The sequence below is a fragment of the Mytilus californianus genome, unplaced genomic scaffold (assembly GCF_021869535.1).
Source record: "Mytilus californianus isolate M0D057914Y unplaced genomic scaffold, xbMytCali1.0.p SCAF_2, whole genome shotgun sequence".
Lineage (NCBI taxonomy): Eukaryota > Metazoa > Mollusca > Bivalvia > Mytilida > Mytilidae > Mytilus > Mytilus californianus.
Window position 1 is genome coordinate 37,260,591 of NW_026262668.1, and position 26,427 is coordinate 37,287,017.

Genomic DNA, 26,427 nt, shown 5'->3' on the forward strand with positions numbered 1-26,427 from the left:
ATATATAAATTTTGATCCAAATGAATGTTTTAACATACAGTGGCACGCTCCTAGCCGTGTTCTTCCCCGGTGTATTTTTTTTTTTCAAAATTGGACTACAAAGTCTTTATATCAGACTATTTAGGTATGGGGAGGGGTGAGGTTGAAGTAAACTGAATTAAACAAAATGTGTATATTCGTTTAAAACACGCTTGTTTCGGTCATTATGAAATTTTTCTCTATATTCCAATATGTACAGAAGTATACGGGTGTACTTTAAACATTGTGCAACGTCGTGTTTTTGTACAATGTTCGGGACGTAATTGTACGAAATCTATCAGAACACGAAAGTGTTAGAAGTTGCTTTCCATTTACTGTGAGCATTCTTTGTTGTTATCTTTAAAACGATCGATGTTCGATTCTGAACTAACATGTTTACTGCAAAGCACGCTCTACTCTTAACCTTTTTTTCCCTTTCCCCTTACTTGGGAAAAAGGGAGAGGTCGGAATGCTCAAAATACAACTGACTTTAATGCACCTGTCCCAAGTAAGAAACATCGTCAGTGCTATTTTTTTTATATCACAGCCTTTTCTGATAGAATTATTTTATTGATGTCAGATCTTTGATAGTCTCTTATAAATTTTTCAAACTCCTTTTCTTGACTCGATTTAACACTTTTTAATGCTAAAGATATACTATATATACATTGTGCATTGTTGAAGACCGATTATTGTTGCCCTCTGTTTGTTATTTCTGATTTTATTGTGTTTTCTGATTGCTTTCTCGGTGAAGTAAGCACCCACATCTCTTTTCATTCATCTTCATACATAATGTTTTCACATTACATAGATGAGGATCAGATCCCTAAAAGGTAAAAGAATACGAAACAGACGATCATTATTCATCAGTCGAAGAAAGTTACAAAATAAAAATGACCGAAAGGAATAACAACAGTCCATACAACACCATAAAAAAACACAGATTGAGATTCACAAACCCTATCAACAACCAAGGGTGGAACTAGGGGTACTCCGGAAGGGTCGGTAATACCTGCTCAACAAAAGACACCCGTCGTGTTATTCCGAGTCAGAATCCGGATTGTTTCATAACAGTAAATGTAAATGATAACCGTTAGTTATTAGAGATAACTTATCTATGTAGGTGTATGCTTAAGATAGACACTGTACTACTATCCTTACAAAGTGTAAACATATTATAAAAAATCGGTACTTATCTCAAGTTTGTGTATTACTGAACATCATTTTTGTTCAAGTTTTGATAGCAGCCTACAAATTCTTTATTGTCTGCAATTGCCTTGGTCTATTTCTATTATACATTAAAAGGATAAAAAAATTACCCACATGACACAATTTCAATTGACATATTCTAACTTTAATACTTTGCAGAAAGGCTCCATTTCTAGAATATTTTGTATTGAAACAATTGAATTCGAGTTCTCATATGTTCTTTATCCGATTGGAGCAGTTAACAGAACATTTACCATTCTCTTAAACGAATGTGGCGGCTTAAGATAAAGGTACAGTAAATGGGATACATGTATGTCACAAATTTTGGATAAATTTTGCATACAAATTGGCTCGTTGAACTATAACCACTGAAAATTGAGAAAAAAATAACTCATTCATCTCATTTCTGAATTATTACTGGTTTAATTCTGTCAAAATAGGTAAAAATTTATCATTTGTACTTAGAAAGCAAATAAAATCGGCCGTTCTTAAATTTGTCTTAAAATCATCAAATCTTTAATTTCAAATCCCAGAATTTATCTAAAAAATACTTTTTTTTTAAATGGTCGTAGTGTGAAATAGATTGTGGGCCATTGACATTAAACATTTTCCCTGTACTCTTTTTCTCAATTGAGTATCATGAGTATGCCTTTTTAGAGAAAATGTTATAAACTACCTAGAGAACTATATAACAATTATGATTATTGTTATTTGAAGTTCATATTTTTCGTAGCTTACATCGATAAATGATGAAATAAAGAACCGAAAGACCCGTAAAATTTGTTTCTCCTTATTGTGGTTATCGGCCGAAAAAATTAATTCACGAATACATTTGGTAAAATACTTTTTTAAACGGTGACAGTTATGTTGATAGCAATTATGGTAATAAGCATTTTTCTATATATGATTTTCAAGAATAATTTTCTGAATTTTTCGTGTTGGATTTTCTTCTTTTGTAACGATGAGGACACTTTTTTGTCGGGGTTGGGTCAGTTACTAAAGGAGATCATACATTGGTATGATGCATCATTTTCAAAAAGGTTGGCAGCTAAACCCCTCTTTACATCATTCATCATTATTTTATACTCAAATTTTTCATTGATTTTAATCAGATGTTCTATTTTAGTAACAGAGTAATTGTTTGCTGATTATAGGAACATGTTCTATTTTCTTTAAAAGAAAACTGAAAATCAATGTATGAAACTTTATTTCTGACATCAGTCGAAAATTATTCTTAAGTATATCTTGTGCAGCCCTGTAAAAGACGGAAGGGACATTCAAACTCACGAGTCGAAAACAAACTGACAATGCCATGGCAAAAAAAAACTGAAAACGATCAAAATTCAAACACCAGTTTATATTACAAAACACAAACATAGAAAACCAAAGACTGAGCAACACAAACCCCACCAAAACCCGGGGGGATCTTATGTTTAATTTATTCAAAAGACCATTCAATAATACTTCTATATCTCTTTTTCTTTACTTTCAAAATGTTGTGCATTGTCAAAACCTTTTTCAATAGTATGTCTTATTTTTAATCATGTACATTATCTATTACCCCCTCCAAAAAACAACATTTTTTTTAAATTAACGACACTGAGCGACATGCGTGTTTAATTATTTTAATTATGTTAACTTCTACTATTCTTATTACTGCATTACATTTGAATATTTACAAACATTATATATAGAAATTTCATTACTTTCCCTCTGCCCAACCCAAAGCTTCCCATCTGAATCAGACCCTATAGCCCCTGGTTCCCCTAAACCTGACGACCCTGATACTGGGGATCTAAGAAGAAGTCCAACGAATTCCGCTGCGTATGAAATCATGTGAATGGTGTCTGAATAACTATCTGTTACCAAGACAACTTGTCTGTTACTATAAGATCCAATACATAAATCAACAGGCGTAAATGATTCGTCGTCATCGGAATCGTTGCCATAATATTTTCCGACTACGTTACCATCTTTCAAGCGAACATCAACAAAATGATTTTCCGAAAAACATAGGCAGATTAGATCATTCCCCAGTACGCAAACTCGCATTGGTACGATGTCATACCCCGTATTGAAGTTCCACAGTTCCTCCCCGGCTGGCATAAAACATTTTACACAACCAAGTACAACATCTGCGACATTATCCTTTTCAAAACCTGCTATAACAACTGAATCATCCGGAAAAATTGCGATACCTATAGGATGAAATATACTTGGGGGAATTATAATATTTGGTTCGCTTCCTGCGAAACGACGAACGACAGTTTCTTGGGCAAATGAAACCAGGATTGTATGTGTTTGCTCAACAGCAAATCCTAACGCTGATGGCTGTATATCAACATTTCTTAACATGTCTCCGTTGATATTATATAATCCAAAAGAACAGGTTTCCAATTCCTCATTTGTTTTGAATAACCAAGCTTCGGTTGTTGAAACGGGGAGAATACCATTGCAACAAGTATCTTCCTCTAATTTAAAATGCGCATGCTCGGTAAGAAGAATTTTTGTCCATGGTGCATTCGGTCGTGTGAAAGACCAAGGTAAAGACGCATCTGACCTTACAGAATGCGAAGATGAATCAGAATCAGTATCACTACTATCACTAAACGTGCTCAACGAAAACAAATTTCTTGGTCCTTTTGAAGCAGATTTTTTACACTTGTGACTCTTTCGGCAAATTACACACATACGTTTATCGCACTCACCACAGAGCCATTCACTCGCGTTTTCGCGACACACATCACAGGTTAATACATTTTCAGCCCTCACGAAATAATTTTCCTGAAATCCTTTTACTCCATCGCCAGGAATGTGTATATTCGAGCGACACATTGGACAAATGACGGACTCATCGGAAATTTTGTTTCTGACGTGATCTTTCAAACACGGAAGACAAAATGTATGTCCACATGGGAGCAATTTCGGACATTTGTAGGCGCTCTCAAAGCATATCGGGCATTGTCGATAAACGTCCAGGGACAATTGTTTATTTTGGTAACTTATTGGGCTTTCGTTATCAGTAACTTTCCGGTTTTCATTTTGGGTAGTTTGTTTTATCTGTTCTAACTCTTGTTCATTTTGGTCCTCTCCAAAATTACTTGTTTTTTTCTCTTCTCGCAAAATAGTTCTTTGGTCTGTTGGTTGATCATATGCTTGTACTTCTGTAACTGATGTTTCAATGATTTCTCCGGTTAGCAATACTAGTGTTTCATCATGGCAGTTTTGTTGTTCTTCTTCTAAACTGCAAGTTTTAAAAACTTCGTCTTCGTTTCTTTGTGAGGTTCGTTTTTCACTCTGACCTTCTGATTCCAAATCGTCTTTATTCAAATTGTTATTATCGACAACAGGTAGTCTTGCAGCATCGACCTTTGTTTGCTCTTCATTTTCGGAGGTAGAATTTGAAATTATGACGTCACTGTTAATGCACTGTTCGTTCTCCTCCATAGGTTTATTGTGTTGGTTAGAGGTGGTGCTGTTTTTGGTGTTATTTGTTGATGTAATGTTTCCCATATTATCCTCATGTCAGTTAGTTCTAAATATAAATAATTTAAACAGTTAAAAAAGAATGCTATTAAAGATTACCAAAAGAAAGTACACCTCGTGATAATATCTGAAGCGATAATTGTGCTACTATTATTTGCCATTCATTTTTAAAGTTCGACAAAGATGGAGGCAAAAGCCAAGCGGCATATACTCTGGTAATAACCGTATTCCTTGGCGCTTTTTCTATGTTGACCATATGAAGCATCCTATTCAGATTTTAACCTTTGATACATACGAAAAAAGGAGGTAAAGGTAAATGAGGCAGCAACCCAACGACACGCAAAACCAGTTAACGTTTAGATATCAATATACTGTCTTCAACAAGAGACAAGTATAAAATAATAATAATAATGAATTCAACCATGTATAAAATGTTATAATTAAGTTATTATTGAGAGAGAGAGAGAGAGAAACAAAAGTCCGCGCTATATATTTTTGAAAATAAAAAAGAAGTTTGTCCTCTCAAATATCTAATTGACCTTTAATATCTGTTATAATATGTAGTTACAACGCATAAGTATTAATTGAGGTTCCACAGTTAAAAAAAAATAATACTTGTAAGATACATCATCTTTAAATGAGATAAATGCTCTAGTAGCAAATATGGAAAAAAAATAAAGTTTCTATGAATTACAGAATTCCAGTAAAAGAAATTTCTGATTCAATATCTAAATTTAAAAGTGAAAAAGCATGTGGACTGGATGAAATTCCTGCTGAAATGTTGAAAGCAGGTTCCTCTGTATTAAATCCTCTGCTACAGTCAAAGACTCTTCAGTCTATTGCTGTCTTCAGGTCAATATCTTACACAGTGGACGTCCGCATATTTGTCACCAATTTCAAAAAGCGGTAACCCAAGCAAACCAGAAAATTACCGTGGTATTGCAATTAACTCATGCATTGGCAAATGATTCAATTCTATTTTAAATTGAAGATTAGAAAAGTTTTCACAAGAAAAAAAATATAATAAGTAAATCCCAAATTGGGTTTTGTAAAAAATCAAGAACTTCTGACCATATATTTGTTTTAAAAACTCTGACCGATAAATATATTAATAAAAAAAAAGTGTAAAACTATTTGCTTGCTTTGTAGACATTAAAAAAGCATTTGACACTGTTAAACATGCAGGCATAAAATATAAACTTTTAAAACTAAATATAACAGGCAAATTTTATTCTATTATCAAAGACATGTATAGTAAAAATAAACTATGCGTAAAAATTAGAAATGAATTAACCCCTATTTTTAGAACTTTTATAGAAGTAAGACAGGGCGATGCCCAATATTTTTAAGTTGTTTATAAATGATCTGCTAGAAACATTTTCATTATGTACTGACTCTGTTGATCTAAACGACAACAGAATTGATAGTCTTATGTATGCAGATGACATTGTTATTTTATCTGAAACACGAGAGGGTTTACAAGAGAGAATGGATAGGTTACAATTATATTGCTCAAAATGGTGTTTAAATTTAAACCTTAATAAAACAAAAGTTTAAATTTTTAACAATCCAGGAAAACATGTTGATTGTCCATTGTATTTAAATGCGCAAACAACTTGAAAGTGTAAAGTGTTATAAGTACCTAGGAATTACTTTTGTATCTAGTGGTAAATTAACACAGTGTAAAGATGAGCTATACAAGAAATCTATAAAAGCTGGTTTTGGATTACAACAATGCCTAGCATCATCAAATCCTAGTGTCTCAAATGTAATGCACCTTTATGACCATACAATTAAAGCTATTTTAATGTATGGCAGTGAAATATGGGAAATGTTTTCAACCACTTCAGTTGCATGTAAGAAGAAGAACGATTACATTTTAGAAAAGTTTTTTTTTCAAAAGACATATCTGAAAAATCACACACAAAATTTATGAAATATATTCTTGGGGTTAACAGAAAGATTTCCTATATATTTCATTGGCAATGCTAAAATATGTTCATAGGTTAGAGAACACAAAGGATGGTTTATTATATGATGCATATATTTGTAATAAAAAGTTTTCTTAATTATTGGAGAGATTTTAGAGAAAATACTGTTAAATCAGAGTAAGGTAAACTCTTGACTTATTTTTCAATCAAACATTTTTTGGTACAGAAAAATATCTGGAATTAAAAGAATTTCAAGATAGACAAGCACTGTGCAAGATCAGAATAAGTGTACACACCCTAAAATAGAGACGGATAGATTAGCAAAAAACTATAATAGATAAATCACAACGATTATGTAAAAAATGCACAATGGATAAAGTTGAAGACGAAGAACATTTTATTTGTCAATGTCTTGAGAAAAGAGTTATAGTTACGATAAAATTTTGATAAGTTGTAAAAATTTCGAAATGTTAAACACACGTGCCAAGTTTAATTGGCTTTTTATTCAAGAAAACCTAGAGGGATTGAACATTATTGCAATTTATATTAATAAATGTTTTGAACTCAGAAAACTATCAATATAGTACAGATATGTTTATATATAACCCATTGAGAATATTTGCCTGTTAATATTAACTATAATTGTTATGTTTTTTTACTAATATGTGTATGGCTCTGATCTGGCTGTGGTTTAAGATCTTTGAATTGAGATGATTATATTCATATTTATATATGATTATTAAAATTATTGTGTCAATTATCTAAATCATTGTAATAAATTACTTTCTCTTCATGGGCCCTTTTATTGGATAAAAAATATCTTATCTTATCCTTTAAAATTGTATGTGAATGACGTGAAAATCTGCTATAATGATAAAGGTATTAGTTATATGTCCTTAAATTTTATGGTTTTGCCTCTTTACTCTCTCAGAATGATGCTACTAGTAAGAATGAGAAATTAAAATGTGCTTATCATTTAAGTTAATTTCTTAATTCTCAAGTCAAACATTTGCAAATAGGAAAACAACAATGAAATAAATGAACTATGAATATTTTTAGAAATGTTTTGAAGGCACGTTATTTACATTGACACAATTTTGTAAGAATTATAATATTTTGGAACATAATGTAGTTGAGTCATGGTGACGCGAGAATTTGTGAAATAAAGACCGTCATTCGTCTCACCTTTCACCTCGTTTCAGGTTATGTCAATTCGAGTGGAGCGATTTGTGTGTGTGTGTGTGTGTGTATGTGTGAAACGCTCAAGAACACAAACAAACGCTTTGCATAAAAAGAGTGATTCTCATCGAATATACAATAACAAATCTGAACTGTTGATGTTAGAATACTTTTGTATCATTTACTTGAATGAGTAAACAGTAGGAACAGTGACTTGCATAAATGAATATTTCTTGCAAATAAAAGTTATGGTTAGATCAGAGTCGGTCACCAGTCCGCTTTTGTGTGATGCCTTATCACTTTATATAAAGTACATATATCAACGTATTTTATAACAGAAACACGACAGGTGTCACATGTGGAACAGGATCAGCTAACCCTTCCAGAGCACTTAAGATCACCACCGGTTTTTGGTTGGGTTCGTGTTGCTCGGTCTTTAGTTTTCAATGTTGTATTTGTATACTGATGTTTGTCTTTTGGTCGTTTTTCGTTTTTTGACATGGCGTTGTCAGTTCGTCATCCGCGACTTATGGGCCGTACGGTTGCCTTTAATTACTTACATCCACTTCATTTGAACTTTGGTGGATAGTTGTCTTATTGGCAATCATACCTCATTTTCTTAGTTTTTATATTGGTATCTCTTTTGTATCTTCCACCTATATTTTACCTGCATCAAATAACCAGCTCAAAATCCATGTTTACTTTCTTTTTGCCTCAGACACCTGTAAATTCCCAATTATTTTTACTTCCTCGTTCAATTCTGTTTATTTTAAACAACATTGTACAAGTGGCGGTTTCATGAAAGGCTATAAAACTAGTATTTAAACAATGAACTTGCATAAATCATATCTCATTATCAAATGTAAACAAACAATAAACATTCTATTTTTAGATATCTGTGTTAAATTTCTTTTGTATATGAGGAAATACTGGTTTTTGAACTGGATTAGTGAGCTACCATTTGATTTTTATGGGGGGGGAGGGGGGGGGGCTAGGATGAAATTTGAAAAAAATAGGCAGGACAGGAGTTTTGAGTAAAAAAAAGGCAGGATAAACTAAAAAAAAAAAAAAGGCAGGACCGAATTGAGTGAAAAATAAAAAGGCAGAGATTACAACTAAAAAGAAATGGAGGACAAAATTTTTCATCCTAGTAGCCCCCCACCATAAAAATCAAATGGCAGCTCCCTTACAAATCTAAGATTCAGTGGTATAATATAAGATAAGTTACCAGATATAAAACAAGATGGTAGCGAAAATAAATAGAATGACATGAACATGAATTGGAATAAGGTCAGTTGCGTACACAAGATCAGTATTCTGCCATGTATGCATCAACTGTCACACTGTCAAATTCAGTTCTAAGGGAGCTACCATTTGATTTTTATGGGGGGGGGGGGGGGGCTAGGATGAAATTTAAAAAAAAACAGGACAGGAGTTTGGAGTAAAAAAGAGGCAGGATGAGCAACTTTGCCAAAAAAAAGGCAGGATGACAATTTTTGTAAAAAAAGTCAGGATAAACTAATAAAAAAAAAGGCAGGACCAAATAGAGTGAAAAATAAATAGGCAGGACAGAGATTACAACTTAAAAAAAATGCAGGACAAAAATTTTCATCCTAGCCCCCTTCCCTATAAAAATCAAATGGTAGCTCCCTAAGTATCACAAGAAGGAACATGACAAAACCCGATAATAATGATTGATTGAAAGAGTAGACATGGATTTTTATACTTTGTTCTTAAGTTGTACTGTAACACCACTGTCCCAGGTTTGGGGAGGGCTGAGCGCTCACAAACATGTTTAACCAAGTCACATTCTTTATGTTCCTGTTCCAAGTCAGGATCCTGTAGTTAAGTGGTTGTCGTTGGTTCATGTCTGTCATACTTGTTTTTCGTAACGCGTTTTGTTATAAATTAGGCCGTTAGTTTTCTTAATTGAATTGTTTTATATTTTTCATTGTGGGGGCCTTTTATAGCCAACTATACGGTATGGGTTTTATCTGATTGTTGAAAGCCGTATAGTTGCCTACAATTGCTTACATCCACTTCTTTTCAACTTTGGTGGATAGTTGTCTCATTGGCAATCATACCACATCTCCTTATTTTTATATATGTGACATATATGACAGATTTATAATGTTCGTAGTTATTTGAGAAGTTGAGACACTATAACGCGCAGCCAATTTATAACGTCGCCCGTTGAATGTAATTTTAAGTAATAATTTCAGTTGGTATCCCTTATACCCTTGCTGGAGTAGCATTTGAGTTCAGAGAAACTTCTTTCAGCAAAGACGCCACAATGAGAACAGGTTCTGACTTATCGTTTCAGTTTGTACACACCAACGGCTGACGCAGATGATACGAATTTACTCAAGTATAAAAAGTTGATGAAGGAAAACTGAAATCATAGATCTTAGTTTACTAATGTCCATCATCATTAATTTGAAGAAAATGTTTAGATAAGAAAGCAGACTTTCATGTCTTTATCGTTTTATTAATTTCAGATGTACAGAGATCAGTGAGATGTATGCATCGATTTTAGTGAAGGTCATTACCAATATATATGAATATGAAATCGAAAGATTTTGTTAGGTGTTCTCTTATTATCTGAGAGAAGGTTTAGTATAAATTCTGGTTCATAGGAGATTAAAACTCGTCCTCTATCAGGGGCGCACAATTATATGTTGTAACCGTTGGAATACAGACTCTCTGCTTGCATATTAATCTGCCTAATTCAACAGGTATGTTGTCGATCAAACATTTCAGCGTAAGAATTATTTCTACTTCGACTTCCAATGTTGTTCTTAAAAGTAGATTGTATTTCTATCTAGAGAAACATATAGTTAATGGTTACTGCGTTTACCATTCATGTAGAAGAAATACTGTTTAAAGAAAGATGTAGACGATGTTTCTCTTTAGAATGAGGGACTGTAATTTAGAGTGCAGAAATCGTTTACTTTAGGAAAAAATATACAATTGTTTTGTTGTTTAATTCTAGTCGCAACCCGCATATGATTGAGCGCACTTGAATAGAATCTGTTCACACTAGTTTTGAAGGCTTTCATTGACTCTTCTCGGAGGCTCAAAACAAAAATAGCTCCTTTTTCTGGTACAATCGGGGTTTTTTTATTTGCTATATACGTTTTCATTTATTCGCGTCTATTCATGCTCATGACTTTTGTTGATGTCAGCATCAATTTCAAAAAAATATCTACATTATGTAGATAATTGTGTTGCAGTGTGTTTACCCTAGGGATTTAGTTATTCCCGATTCCTGTTTAATATTGCGTCATATTCGTGAATAAAAACACCATAAATAACAATAAAAAGACACGGATTTCAAAAATTGTATTTGAGTGAGGAAACACGCCATGAACAACATAAGTAATATATTAAAAATATGTGAAAAATGTCAACAATTATATAAATAAAATACATCTTGCATAATCATTTTCTAAATTCTGGGAAACAAACTGGTGTAAGATAAATAAACAAATACATAACATCGAGAAAATGAGCATTGTAATAAAATGATTGACAAAATTAATGTTCAATTACGTCACCTAAGGTATATATTAATTAACCTGTTACTTCACATAATACGTCCGACTTTACTTATACATAATGCATACCTAACTATTAATTTAAGTAAGCACATAAAATAAGTATCGGTTGTATAATGCATTTCTAATGAGCGATGGAGCAGATTATATTATTTTCTGTTTACATGTACATTTACCAGAAAGAAATCTTATTTACCAATAACCTAACATAACAAATACATTAAATGTAAAATTGTGTGAAATAAGTCAGATTATTTAGCAAATTATTTTTTATGTTGCAAGTCCGGACGATTCTTATAAGTGTCCGACATTCACAAAACTACATTAGTTATACAAATCTAAAGTTTCGGATTCGTCTAACATACTAATACTGCATGTAACTAAGAGTTGAATTTCGGTTATCTCCCTTTCACCAGAAGATTCTCAACTAAAACATCGCCCGTTACAAACGCATCATATGTCCGATATATAAGAAGAGTTCAATATTTGTCCCTTCTAAGGACGCCTTAATTTGGTAGACTATGTGTAACCTCTCAGACAGGAAAGAGACTGAAGCAAGTGACAAACCCCATTACGTACATGTATACAAGATCTCAAACTAACGTATATAAACATCCACATTCAATCATGATTTATAAAAGTGAGTATTTACAATTCTTGATTTTTTTAATTTAAAGCAGCTATTTATAAATCGACCTTTAAAGTTGTTTGATTAGAAAAACATATAAATGTAATTTATAATGATTTTCTGTAAGTTCTAATATGGTTACCGGAGCAAAATTATATGCGAAACAAGGGATACATACTTCACTTCAAAATTAAAATTAAAAAAATAATAAACGTTATATTGTATAACTATTCGTATGAAAATAAAACATAGTCAACAGAAACCATATTTTTTTCCAAAAGTAAATGATATTCACTAAGAACTTTTAAACAATATTTAAATGACTTGTCAATCACTCACTTTCTAATATCATTTATTGTTTTACATAAAAATAACTACATATATCCATCTGTTTAAAATTCACTTAGTTCCATGTTTTGCCGTTTAAAAATCACAAATTTGTCAAACTGAAAGAAAGAGATGGATAACGAAATAAGGTAAAAAAATACTATGAAAGTTTCACTGAAATAAGGCCATTGTTTTAGGAGGTCCGGATACAAGATGTTTTCCCCTATCGGATATATTGGCACAGTCCATATTTTGCTGTATAAAACTCAATAGGACTAAACATTAATTTGCACTCGCCATAAGATACTAAAAGATTCTTTACGAGTTCTAGTATTGATTTAATCTTTCTTTGGTTAAAGTGGCGATGCGGATACAGAGAATGAACCGACGAACAATAGAACGAACAACTTGAAGGGCAAAACGAACACTACAAAGCGGAGTTAGAATATTAAGCATCTTATTTTTTTATTTACCCCCTTATCATTGAAGCTATTACTAAGTCTTGATTAAACATTCAGGATTAATTTTGTTTATTTACAATTTGATTATAAACGTTTATTTTGTATGTTTTAATTTTCAAAAAAAAATATCAGGTAAATGATTATGTATGTTACACATCCCTGTTGGCAAATGCTAACCTATACAGTACAAATGCGATATAAATCATTTAAACATTATTTAAAAGAAAGAAAGAAAATATATCAACTAATAGGATGGTTTAAATCATCAGTATATAACCAAGTTTTGAATAGGATGAAAGTTGATCACATCAGTTTTTTTAAAACAATAAATAAACTTAATAACATTTAAGCATATAAAATGTTAGATTTACATTTGAGCTATATCACAGCAGTATAGTTCATGTTGAAGTCATTCTCTTGAATCAACAACTCCAACTACGTCAAAAAATTATGTTATTATTTGCAATTGACCTTGTCCTTTCAAAATGTCTGCATGCTCTTTCGGAAGATATGTTTTTTATATATTCTGCTGAAATATATCGGATAACAAAGATTATTATAGATCGGGAATATTGCAATCCTCATTTTATCAATAACAAAGCTTTTACAGAGCAGGAACATGGTACTATTTGCATCCAAATGATTGGCCTGGATGACTTGTCAGGTGTTTTAAAAAGTTTAACCCCCTATATATACTACAAATTACTTAAGAAGGTATAATTTGTAAACTGGTATCAGTTTGTATAAGCTTCTATTTATTTTATCACATCTGCCTAATAATGTGTCGGTACATGGTATATTCTATACAGGTAATATCAACAAGATATAAACATTAAAAAACTGTTGTTAAAAAATTTGATCGGGAAACAGTCAGGTTTAAGTAACGCTGTCTATGTACAGACATCGTTTCTTTGGTCATCCACTTTAAAAGGGTTCTGTTTCCATGGTAACTCAGATATCGGGTTTGACCTCATTCACATACATCCCAAATGTGTTACAATGTATCTATCGTCATGGTTTTGGAAGACATATAGATGGTCCTCATTCAGAGATTGTGATATTTAGGGATTTGTCTCCCCTAGCTTGAGCTATTTTGAGTGTCGTAAAGAGTCAGTGCTTGGATTATTGTTGGATCTTTTTTAGATCCTTCTATGAACTCCTCAAATGATAGTTTATCGTCTTTATTCTGAAAATAAAGGAAAGGTAAATAAGATATATATAATTTAAAAATCGTTCAATGACAGTTTTACTTTCGTTATTTAAGTTCTTTGTTCGATTAGTGCATTATCTCAAATATGCATGAACATTTTCCACTGGACGCAAAACAAACAACCAATCCAGTGAGTAGTGTATATTTGTGAAAGAAATCAAATGGTATCACTTCATATAAGTTTTAAGATTGGCGACCAGTAACAGATGAATGTATCCTATATATTATTCTTAATAATACCATTTCTTTGGATTTTTCGAAATACTAAGGATTTTCAACCCCAGATGTAGATTATATTAGCTGTTGGCAAAAAATTTCGAAATTTTGGGTCCTCGATGCTCTTCAACTTCGTACTTTATTTGGCCTTTTTGACTTTTTGACTTTTTTTATTCGAACACCACGGGTGTGTCTTTTGAGAAAAGTGCGGCTGGATTACAAACTTTTAAGCCTGGTATCCATGATGAGTTTATTCCTTACCAAACTTTGTTGATTAGTAGCCATATCTATGATAAGTTTATTCCTTACCAGACTTTGTTAATTATTAGCTTTATCTATGATAAGTTTATTCCTTACCAGGCTTTGTTAATTATTGGCTTTATCTATGATGAGTTTATTCCTTACCAGACTTTGCTAATTATTAGCTTTATCTATGTTGAGTTTATTCCTTACCAGACTTTGTTAATGAGTAACTTTTTTCTATAAAGATTTTATTACTTACCAGACTTTGTCAATTATTAACTACATCTATGATGAGTTTATTCCTTACCAGATTTTGTTAATTATTAGCTTTATCTATGATGAGTTTATTCCTTACCAGACTTTGTTAATCAGTAACTTTATCTATAAAGATTTTATTACTTACCAGACTTTGTTAGTTATTAACTACATCTATGATGAGTTTATTCCTTACCAGACTTTGTTAATTATTAACTACATCTATGATGAGTTTATTCCTTACCAGACTTTTGTTAATTAGAAGCTATATCTATGATAAGTTTATACATAACTTAACATTTAAGACGGATTTGGCATGTGGATATGCTGAACATTACGGAGTACCCGCTTTCATTTCGACTTCTGTTTAGTTTATATTTTAGTTCAAGTCAGCCCCGCTTTTAGTTTCAGTATTGTTTATTTAAATGTTGATATGTGTTAGATTTGGATTCATTGAATCTAGCACAAGCATTGCAACATTGTTTTTCAAATTCGTTAATGAATATTGTGTGCCATGGGTTGCCTGTTACCATTACCTTGTCTTGCACTTGAGGCAAAACATGCTTACACGTACATTGTAATAAAAGGTTAAACTGATTATCTAAAGGTCTACAACTGTCCTCTGGATGTTCGATTTCTACAGGCATTTCAGTCTTTTTTACAGTACATAAATTAAATATTAAATATGATCTGACCTCAGGCATCAATGATTACCTTACCTTATCCATGATGTCAAAAATTTTATTGACTCTTTTCTCTGGGGTATTTTCTTCCTCTGGTAACTTTACCATGTTACCCTGTAAACAAACAAAATTCAGACAAATATTAATAAGATATCTTGATGTACATAATTTCTCTTGACTTTTAAATTAACTTTCACCCTTTTCATGTGAAGTCATAAGTATTTACAATCCTTTAACTATAAACACTAAATTAATCAAACGCAATTGGCTGCGATAACATTTTCACTGGTCACTGCACAGTCTTCAACAATTGGCAGTTGTACAGCAAAAAAGTATCAAAGTATCTGTAGGCGTTATTAACATGTGTATTGAGTGATGAGAAAATGGATGGTGAGATCCAATTTTGTGAAAGTTCTTTCACTATTTATTGTTTCTATTAGTTTGTTCTTAGTAATAAATTTGAAAGAAATATTAAAAAAATGTTTCTGATGCTCATTCTGCAAACTAATAACGACCTATTTGGGTGTCTTTAATATTGTTGTACAAAAATGCCAAAAGGCTATTTTTTAGGCAATGTTATATAAAAAATGAAAACAAAATCGATTTGAAAATGTGACAAACAGCGATTGGGACAGTCATTTAAAGAATGCAGCTGGGTTAAACATGTTTGTGAGTGTTTAACCCCTAACCTGGGACAGTATAGTTTAACAACATAAATTAAGAAAAACAGGTAAATCCCAGTTGCAAAGGGATGACTCATTAAATCAGTTGTAGGCACAAAAACAAATAACAAAAGATAACAGACATAAACAACCGAGCCAATAGTACTTGTAGCTACTGAAAGCTTGTTAAAAGTCCAATGTTTAACAAAATATAGTATCCAGATAAAGGCAGTTTTTATAAAGGTAAACTAAAAGTGTGAGAATGAGGCAAAACTAAAAACATTTGTGATTATATTAAAACTCCTAGGTGGAACATAATCATGTTTAATGTGATGTGTATTAATAACAGCTAAAACAAACAAAACATAAGCAACTTTTCGTTGAAAAGGAAATCAAAACCCATTTGCAGGCCAAATGGTAAATATTATAGAATATAAATATTTGAAAAAAGCACACGCAATTAGTTTGATGAAATGTCCTAAAATTTTAGAATTGTGAGATTTTTTTTGCTTTTGGCCGGAAGGTAGGATGTCCAAAATTGGTTTATAGTATGGTGATGTCGTGCAGATGGTCGGACGAACGGAATTCGAGAAAAGTTGATACATAATTTGTGTAATCAACTCCCACTATAGAAACTTCATAGAAAGATTGCACAGATGTTGAAGTTGTGCACCTGCTATTATGGAATTTTTTGAGAAATTTTTCCCCATTTGACAAGACTTGGAAACTTGGTTATTTTTTCGACAAAAGTTACAAATTTTGTGTAAAACATTTCTCCTACAGTTATCAACCTTGATCGTTGAAACTTCACAGAATGATTGCAAATATGTTGTACATGTGCATCCGCTATTAAGGAATTGGTTAAGGATTTCCCTTTTTTCCAGACTTTTAAAATTTTAAAAAGGGGCAACAATTTTCGCTTTAAACCTAGATCTTTGCAACTTCACAAAAAGTTTGCAAACTTATTGAAGTTGTGCACCATCCATTATGGAGTTGTTTACATATATGTTACCGTTTATACATTTTAAGTTTTATTTCCATATATTTAAATGTTCAGTAAAGACTATTCCTCATTTTTTAATAAACATTCTTCGCAACCCGGCATTTGGATATTTTGATCTTTTTTTTCTTGTTCCTTTGTTTTTTTTTATTCAAAGGAATTCATTAAACTTAAACGTGAACACTTTTTCTATATTTTTGTATCAATTGTCTTCCGATTTATTTGATTATTTCTTTGTATTTTAAAATACTGCATTCAGATTATCATTTAAACACAAAATAATTTGACGAAGAAAATGCATAAGTATAGCAAATATAAAAAAAACCACAATTAACTTAATAACTGTTGCTCAGGGAGAACTTTGCAAGGAGAGTGTCGATTAAAATTCCTCACCAAACTATTGTTTTTGTGTGAAAAGTCGTGCATATTAAATATGCCAACGGAGAAAAAAACTATTAAAAGAAAGAAATAAGTTCTACAAATAGAATGCGCAAAGATTTATAGTTTTGCACCGTTTTATCTCATTCATTTCAAGAACCATGGCCATACTCGCGAAGTTTTGTAGGTGTAAATTCAATGACACAGTTACCAAATGTCTGGATATTTCATCTGGGATCTTTATGAGTGTTATTGTGAATGAAGTGGGTAATATTTGTTGTAAAACTTTTAAGCCTACAATATTTTTTTCTTGTGATAGCAAAACTATTTGAATGTCAAGTACCTTTTCCTCCATTGGGTAATCTCTTTATATAGTTAAGTCAAACCAACATAAAATTGCCTCAATGAAGTCACGAACACGATACATATGAATATCTTAATATACAGAAGGCATATGTTGATTGCTACTTGCAAAAACTAAATTCTTGAAAAATAGCATTCACATTCACAGACATACTACCAGGGCTACTAAAATCAAAACTTTCCTTGTGTTATCAGAAATCAAAATCTAAGTATTGACCTTTTCATATTTTTCCTCATAAAAATATATCTTTATTTTTTAATAGTTGTATTTCCGTTGTAAATATCATTGCAATGTAAATTAACATGTGCAACGCATGTTTTTGTTCTCCAAAATATTTATGATATCACGTATGCGATTAAAAAAATTCAAAGTTGAAAATCTATTCATATTGTGGTTAAATTTGTATAAATTGAAAGTAATTTTATGTGTGTTTGTACTGATTACATCTAATGCACATTTTAAGATTTTAAAAAATAAGCCATTTTAACAAAAGTGGGTTTAAGAACTGATTAAAGGGGTACATTGATTAACAGATGCAGAATATATTACCATTTTCCAAGAATACGTGAGTTATACATATAATAGTGGTTTTTTATTTTCTAGAATGATATTTAATATTTAATCGCATCTGGTCTCGTTCCTTTTGGTTCTTACCTTGATTTGTATCTTCACAATATATTTATAAGATTTGAATATCTGTAAACTACTGTTTTCTCTAATTAAATTATAGTTCTTCTCTCGACCTTTTTTGATGGAGATTACAAAAGGCGGTAGGCTGAATACTCCTTTAACACATGCGAATGTACCAGTCCCAATTCAAGTTCGTCAGTGATTGTATTTAGTTAAAGATTGAAGTTTTGGTGTTGTTGGCGAATCTTAATATGATTGGCTGTGAATTTCATTCCAACTACACTAGACGCGGGTTATGAATATGACATTTGTTTTCCATTCGTTTGATGTGTTTGAGTTTTTGATTTTGCCATTTGATAAGGGACTCTCTGTTTGAATTTCCTTGGAGTTCGGTATTTTTATTATTTTACCTTTTATCCATTAAAGAGTCTCCATACAACAATGTCTAATTATTCATCTTAATTTTCAAGAAATATAAAAAAAAAGTCTGATAAAAGCTAAAATTGAGGAGTTTAGTTAGTGCTATCTCAAACTTTTGAGAAATTTAATTTTGAATTTTGTAGATGTGTTTGCCAAATAGACGAAATTTAAGACCAAACCCACACACGAATATAAAGTTTCAAGAAAATATGTAAAATGCAGTAATGTGTTTCGTTTCTTCTTTTGGCTAGTATAATTGTGTTCTTACTATCACTTCATCTTATTTATCATATGATGAGTTTTGTTATATCATATCAAGCCAGTTTTAAAGACAATTGATGGCATCTTTCATCATAAACTTCAGTAAAACAGGTAACATCAATTATGTCTATAATATCCATAATATTTTCATTGCCAAAGTTGTAATTGTATGTTAACGTGTCGTTTGTCATTTGCATCTAATGTGCAAATTAATTGGGAACTGTCTTCGAGTTCAAGAGAGGCCTCGTTGGCCGAGTTGTCTAAGTAGATGCTCTACAGTGATCACTACCCATGGTAATGTGTGTTCGAGTCTTATTCCAATTGTCGTGTGCAATGCGGAAAAACCTATTACTTTCAGTTATAGCATTGTATAATACTTCATTATTAATCGTTATATACCAATATGCGTGCATTTCGTCAGTTTAGGTCAACCACAAATTTCCATGTTCAACGAAATGCACATTTTCTAAAGCCTTGTCTGTAGAATTCGGCAATACAACGAAATCAAATATCCATTCAAATCGGTATCCACGAAAATCCACAGTAAATATTTTTTCGCGCAAAATGCAAGAAAATTTAGCTTTTATTTTCTTTTTTAAAAAGACCAATACAATGAACGAACGTAAAAAAAACGGTTACATGAGAATAAGTAAATAACTCTGAACCCCGAAAGAAATGTCGTAATATATAGAATCTATTCCCAAATTTGTATTTCAAGGGAATACTGATTTATCTAATATTATCTTTGGTTATTGAATATGAATGCAAAGGGAACTTCAAATATATCTAATTATATGAACATGAAAGTAGCTGCACGCAGCGAAACCAGAACGTGACTGTCCGGCAGATATGAAAATCGCTTACACGGTAACCACTCAACATTATAAAGTTCAAGACAAAATGTCAAACTATTCCTTTATTGGAAGCTAAGGGACAGACGAACGGACGGACACTATCAATATCATCTATACATTCCGATATAATGATTAATAAGCTGTTGCGTCATGAGCGCATGATACCCCCGTCGCGTTTTTACAGAATAAAGTCCAATAACTTCTCAATGTCATATCAGAAATTTATGAAAAACTAAAGGAAGGTTATCTTAATAGATATAAACCAGTCACCAAAGTTTCATGAAAACTACTCAAAGCACTTTAAAGATATTGTCTGAAAACTGGAAAAATCCTCCTTTTTTTAATGAATAAAACCCAATAACTCGGAAACGTAAAATCTAAAATTTATAAAAATCGGAAGGGAGCTTACGTCAATAGATATAAACAATTCACAAAAGTTTCATGAATACTGCTGAAAGCATTTTTGAGTTATTGTCCGAAAACTGGAAAATCCACCCTTTTTTAATGAATAAAACCCCATAACTCTGAAACATAAAATCTAAAATCTATAAAAATTGAAAGGGAGCTCATGTCAATAGATACAAACAATTCACCAAAGTTTCTTGCAAATTGGTGAAAATGTTTTTGAGTTATTGTCCAAAAACTGGAAAATCCCCCTTTTTTAATGAATAAAACCCCACAACTCGAAAACGTAAAATCTAAAAATTTATAAAAAACGAAAGGGAGCTCACGTCAATAGATATAAACAATTCACCAAAGTTATATAAAAACTGGTTAAAGCGTTTTTGAGTTATTGTCCGACATGTTGACGACGGACGGATGGACGGACGGACAGACGGAAACGTTATACCATAATACACCCCGTAAACGGTCGTATAAAAACGCATTTATTTATTGAAAATGCATAAGAACAAAACAAACATGGCATTTTTATCAAATATCGCAAGTGTTGATTCAAATGATACTTTTTCTTTAAGTTCCAATTTCAAAATATTTTGTAATTGTACAAAGCTTTCAACTCAAACATGCAACTTACGCCTTAGACAGTTTTGGCTTTTAGTTTTAGGTTCTTCATTCATTTGTGCTCTCCTACATTTTTATTTTCGTCTTTCCACATTTTTGGTCTTCAGCGTAGCTGATGAAGCTTATTCTAGAAACACGTGTTTTCCGCATGGAAATCATGTGATATGTTTGTATTAATCTGGTAGACGGAAAAATCAACAGTATTAAAGGAGATACCTGCCATCAAATTCTTTAAAACAACACACAAATGGGAACAAGCAAGAACTAACGTTTGCAAATCCGTATGCTTTAAAACTGAAGATTTGGGCACTGCAAAATTAAATATAAAAATCAGAAGAATGGAGGAAAAGGCAAACATATTTGGAAAAGACTTCCGTGAGAACAATACATGTTGCAAGCCTAGGAGAAAAGGAAAGAAGTGAAAGTAGAAAGGATGCATGCAAGGGGAGATGATTTGGAAAATACACTTGTACAAATGCGTGTAGCTAATACCTAATTGTTTTGCATTATTTGTGTAAAATATACATACCACCATTTTATAAATGGCATCTACTATATCTAACAATTCTACTCGTGTTATATAGCCATCACTGTCAAGGTCATATAACTTGAAAGCCCCTGGAATAAAAATTCAAGATTTCCAAAAAAATATTTTCATTTCAAATATTTAAATGTGAGTTGTCCATGGAAGACCTCAAACTCAATATATACTAGTTTATAATAATAATAATTTAATAATTTTTAATGTTTTTCTACGTCTATGTTAAAATTTGGCATACATTAAAATCATTGACATAAAAATAAAATATAAGATGAACAAGTGCATTATGCTTACAAGTTTCTTTGAAGATTTAACTGCAACTTATTCTCTGAGTAATAAAGATATTTGAATATGGCACGCCAAACCATTTGTAAATATGGCATTGTCCGTGTTCCCCTAATTAAATTAAGCAAAATACGAAGTCCCCATTATTTTTTGGATTTCCCTTCATTGGTAACGCTCAAAGTCGAATATTTGAAAACCAAGGATGTATAAAAACCGACTCATAAGAATCGAGGCATCGTAAAGTTTCTGACTTGTATCAGAAAGGTAAAAATCCAACATACCAATACAAATATTTATATAACTGATACTTTATTGACTTTTTTTTATAAAGTTAAGATTGTTCTAATACAACACTTTCTATTTTTGTTTAAATCAAGTGTTTTTCTATTTCATGAAAAGTGTAAAAAAACTATTTCAGATCACCATTACAGAACTGTAGAACATGTAAAATTAAACAATGCTGACGTTATACAACAATTATTGCATAACATTGCTAGGATTAATTGAAAGATAAAGAGCGTCAAGTTAAACAATGTTTACATGAAAATTAACTTAAATGAAGGACGGGTATTTATAAGATATATGTATCTTTTAATGTGCATAACATCCTGTGGTTAACCATTGCAACATTATTATTAACGAAATATAAAAGGTTAGCTTAACTATTTGAAGAATGTGTATATTGTTGAAAGCTACTTTCTATGTTAAAAGGTGTTAATGCATACACATCAAGAAGATATATACCAACTATGTTCTAAGTGATTTGAATGAAAGAGAATTTGTTGATTAATGGTGTTTAAAATTGGTTATTATGCAAGAGGACAGTAAAATGTTTAACTGTCACGTGAACACAATGAACACTGATGACGTAATCCAGAAAGTCAAACATGGATTTATTTGGTGCAACAATTTCTGATTTCCTTTCAACAATTCGCCGTTTTATAATCTAAAGGACTATGGGTAGTTTCATTGTTTGTGAAAATAAGGTCACGTCATTGGTTGAATTTCCATTGTTTATTAAAATAAGGTCACGTCATTGGTTGAATTTCCATTGTTTATGAAAATAAGGTCTCGTCATTGGTTGAATTTCCATTGTTTGTGCCGTTTTAGTGTACTCTTTTTAAAATAATACCAAGAATGCATTTAGATTCTGCAACAGTGAATTGTATAACCAATAATCATGATAATAAATGAAAAAAAAACGTGTGTTCACTTACATTGTAACTTTTCTTGTACACTTCCTCTAGAGGTCACGGATAAAGCTTGTAAAAATTCTCCAAATTCTATAAAACCGTCCTAAAAAAATGCAATCAGATTGGTCAAATAATAGGTAAATGTAAAACAAAACCACTTTTGGCTGTCTGGAAAATGAGTAAAAACACATCAAGCCTTTTGTTCAGAGCTGAAAATTTGTTTTAAGCATCTATTTTACTAAATACGACAGTCACAATGATAGGTCAAGCATTCCTTTATTTAAACTTGCAAGGCCAAATCTGCCGTCTGGTATATATCAAAATGGAAACATAGGTAGAGATCTTCGTGAGACCATGCAGTGCACAGTTACATGTAACAATAAGGATTTAAAAAAATGTTTGAGGTCATAAAGACTTAGGAGTTCGAATATTTTCGATTTTTTAAAAAGTATATAACAATTCATGCTCTCTGCCCACAAGCAACGGTATTGATCCAATGGTACGTTTTAGCACGTGTTCGAAATATTAAAAGCTTTTGCGATGACAGGTGGTTATGAATTAGAAAAATAGGTGTAAAGTTTATTAAATCTTTAAGCCTAGTTCTTCAAGATAAAGTTGTCAATATACATCACTGCTATCTGTGGAAAATGTTTTCATAACAGTTATAGTTTATATTTAACGTATCTAATGTTATTATAGATCAAAATATTTTTATTTTCATAATTGTGAAACTAAATCCGATTTTAAACATCATGTGTTTCTATCATTCGGTTAATTGCCAATAAAAGCAATTTGTATTAGCAAAAGGTAAAAATAAACGCCCCAACTTGTATCTTCTACATGTTGTAATTCTACAAACGCACAAAAATGAAGATTCTCTCACTACTAGATAAAACTTTAAAAAAAAATTTCAATGGGTTTTTCAAGGTATTAATGTACACGAATGTATGAGACAAATAAACAATGTAAGTAAACTATTACTTATTGGTCCTCATATTTTGTCTAATTTTTTTAAATATCTCAATGCGATTTGATGTTTTTTTTTAATTTAATTCTTCAGTTTTTTAAAGGCTATTAGAAGACTTTTTATAAAATATGGTATTTGTCAAAATTTAGTCTCATGCATGTGAATGTTCGTCAACAAATAAGGTATTTATGATATTTATGTAATCTGGAATAAGAGATTGCTGAACTGAATCTGAATAGTGAAGTATATATATTTAGATATTTATACCTCCAGAGATACAAAGCAATAGACTATTTTCGTATTACAGACTTTTGACTCTAGAGTATATATTTTTTCGACAGGTTACCTACTCTGAGGTAGGACATCCTGGTACTCAGTCAAGTAAGAGCAACTTAAAGAACTAAAATTAATCTTACAATCTGTATTTTATTTTGGGGGGGGGGGGGGGATTTACTGTTTTGTGTTATCTATACACGACAAAATCATTGGAAAACAGTAAACTTTCTCCCCAAATTGCACCGATTATATGTTTGATTTCACTTCTTTAAATTGCTCTTACTCGACCGAGTACAAGAATGTCCTACCACAGAGTAGGTTACATGTCGAAAAATTATATAATTCGCAGTCAAAAGTCGGTAATATGAAAATAGTCTATTTATGCACGTCAAAGTGCCATAACATTTTATTGTTTTCAATTTTAATTGTGATTTCTCGAAATTCCACCTGAAACTTGTGTATAATTGCGATTCTATTGTTATGAGCGTTTCCATTTTAACGATATGAAAATTAAAGGGGGTCACTGGCATCGTTTGTGGTTTCTAAATCAGAGTCTAAATCATTAAAATTTTAGGAATCATACAAGAAAATTCATTTTAAATACGATTTTATAGTTTGATGCCGCCACGATCGTATGATAAGTTTGGTTATTTTGTCTATTTCGAGGTTTTCTCCACACTTTTGTACACATCGAGACATTTGATTTCTGAAAAAAATTAATCCAGAGTCCCAATAGTAGTAATTTTAAATTGAAAAACATTCCTTGCAATAACATGTCACTTTAAACAAAACTCCAAGGATAGATTTCTAAAAATTGCAAATTACATTAATGAAATTCATATATATTGCACTTTAACATGTCTACGATCTGTATTTTTAATATAATCTTTTTTTCAACAGTATCCCTGGAAGTATGAATGCAATATGTATTTTTTTCCGATATTCAGATGTAGTTCAGCAAGTTCATAGTTCATACAAACTTTCCAAAAATAAAAAATATTGCCCACTTCTCCTAAATATTGTTATCACATGTTTTGTCATCATGTTTAATGATAAGACTTGCTAAATATTTTGCCAAATAAAGACATTAATGCACCTTCTCCTTTATTGTTGATTATTGTCTGCTTCATATGTAAAGCTGTGTGTACACATTTATTTGTAAACTGTTTTTCTTGTCCAATGTAATAATAATTTACTAATACTGCCTAAACGGGGGTGCAGGTAATATGTCAGTGAACCAACCATACCCAACAATTATAAAACTATAAAGGATATTACCTTATTTTCATCGAAAACATTAAAAACGAATGTAGCAAATTTACTTGGATCACCAAACGGGAAGAACTGTTTATAAATCTTTGTAAAACCCTGAAATATAAAACAAAAACAAAGGTTTAGATAAAAAATGAAAAATTATGGGTAAATAAAAGATTAGTTAGGAATAAAACAAAAATGATTTATAACCGTCCCGAATTTGTGATTTCCTGTATGTATGTCGAGTTTTCTACATCTTCGACTTATAAACATGTAGCTGCATAAATAAGAAAATCTCTGTGATGGTTTACTTTTTTAAACACGTATATATTCGATTATTGACACGAATCCACTTCTTCAAACTTAACCTGGCATTTTGTTAAGAAACTGCAATGAAATAGACTGATCAACTTTGCATGACTTATCATTGATATTGTCATAATTATAAATTAACTGTTTACAAAGTATTAAATTGTTCTTAATACATTAGCTGTATTTGGCAAAACATTTCGGAATTTTTAGTTCTCAATGCTCTTCAACTTGGTACTTTATTTTGCCCTTTTAACTTTTTTCATTCGAGCGTCTCTGATGAGTCTTTTGTAGACGAAACGTGCGTCTCGCGTACAAAATTTTAAGCCTGGTATCTATGAGCAGTGTACTTATCACATGATAATACATAATACATTCATATAGGCGGTTAAAAGTAAAGGCATAACCAATTAAAAGCACTTGATGGAGACAACTGTTGCAGGATTTTCTGTTTGGCCTAGGCTTCTGTTTTTTGTTTTCGTTTATCCAGCTACACATAGAGCTTAACTACACTGTTTACACATACAATAATGAGTTTCAAGTAATACTTTATGAACGTGTAATATGTGTGTCAAAGATAATAAGGTTGCACTGAATGAGCAGAAAA

General features: G+C 31.5%; 2 protein-coding genes across 2 annotated transcripts in view; both read right to left on the reverse strand.

Moving 5' to 3' along the window:
- Positions 1–2,565: 2,565 nt before the first annotated feature.
- On the reverse strand, positions 2,566–8,624 carry LOC127729806 (uncharacterized). The gene is made up of 2 exons (XM_052237714.1): positions 8,491–8,624; positions 2,566–4,762 (listed from the first exon to the last, which is right to left on the reverse strand). The coding sequence occupies exon 2, from the start codon at positions 4,738–4,740 to the stop codon at positions 2,881–2,883; it is 1,860 nt and encodes a 619-aa protein (XP_052093674.1). The 5' UTR covers positions 4,741–4,762; positions 8,491–8,624; the 3' UTR covers positions 2,566–2,880.
- A 2,526-nt stretch (positions 8,625–11,150) lies between these two features.
- Positions 11,151–26,427, reverse strand: part of LOC127729829 (neuronal calcium sensor 1-like) — a 41,216-nt gene continuing 25,939 nt past the window's right edge. The window contains exons 4-8 of the mRNA XM_052237756.1: positions 25,536–25,625; positions 23,039–23,117; positions 21,525–21,613; positions 15,440–15,517; positions 11,151–13,982 (exon numbers count right to left, since the gene is read on the reverse strand). Coding sequence (XP_052093716.1) covers positions 13,875–13,982; positions 15,440–15,517; positions 21,525–21,613; positions 23,039–23,117; positions 25,536–25,625 — 444 coding nt within the window. The 3' untranslated portion in view covers positions 11,151–13,874. The remainder of the gene's footprint in view (positions 13,983–15,439; positions 15,518–21,524; positions 21,614–23,038; positions 23,118–25,535; positions 25,626–26,427) is intronic.

Coding starts and splice junctions, on each gene's coding strand:
- LOC127729806 (XM_052237714.1), bottom strand. CDS start 4,740: ATGGGAAACATTACATCAACAAATAACACCAAAAACAGCACCACCTCT.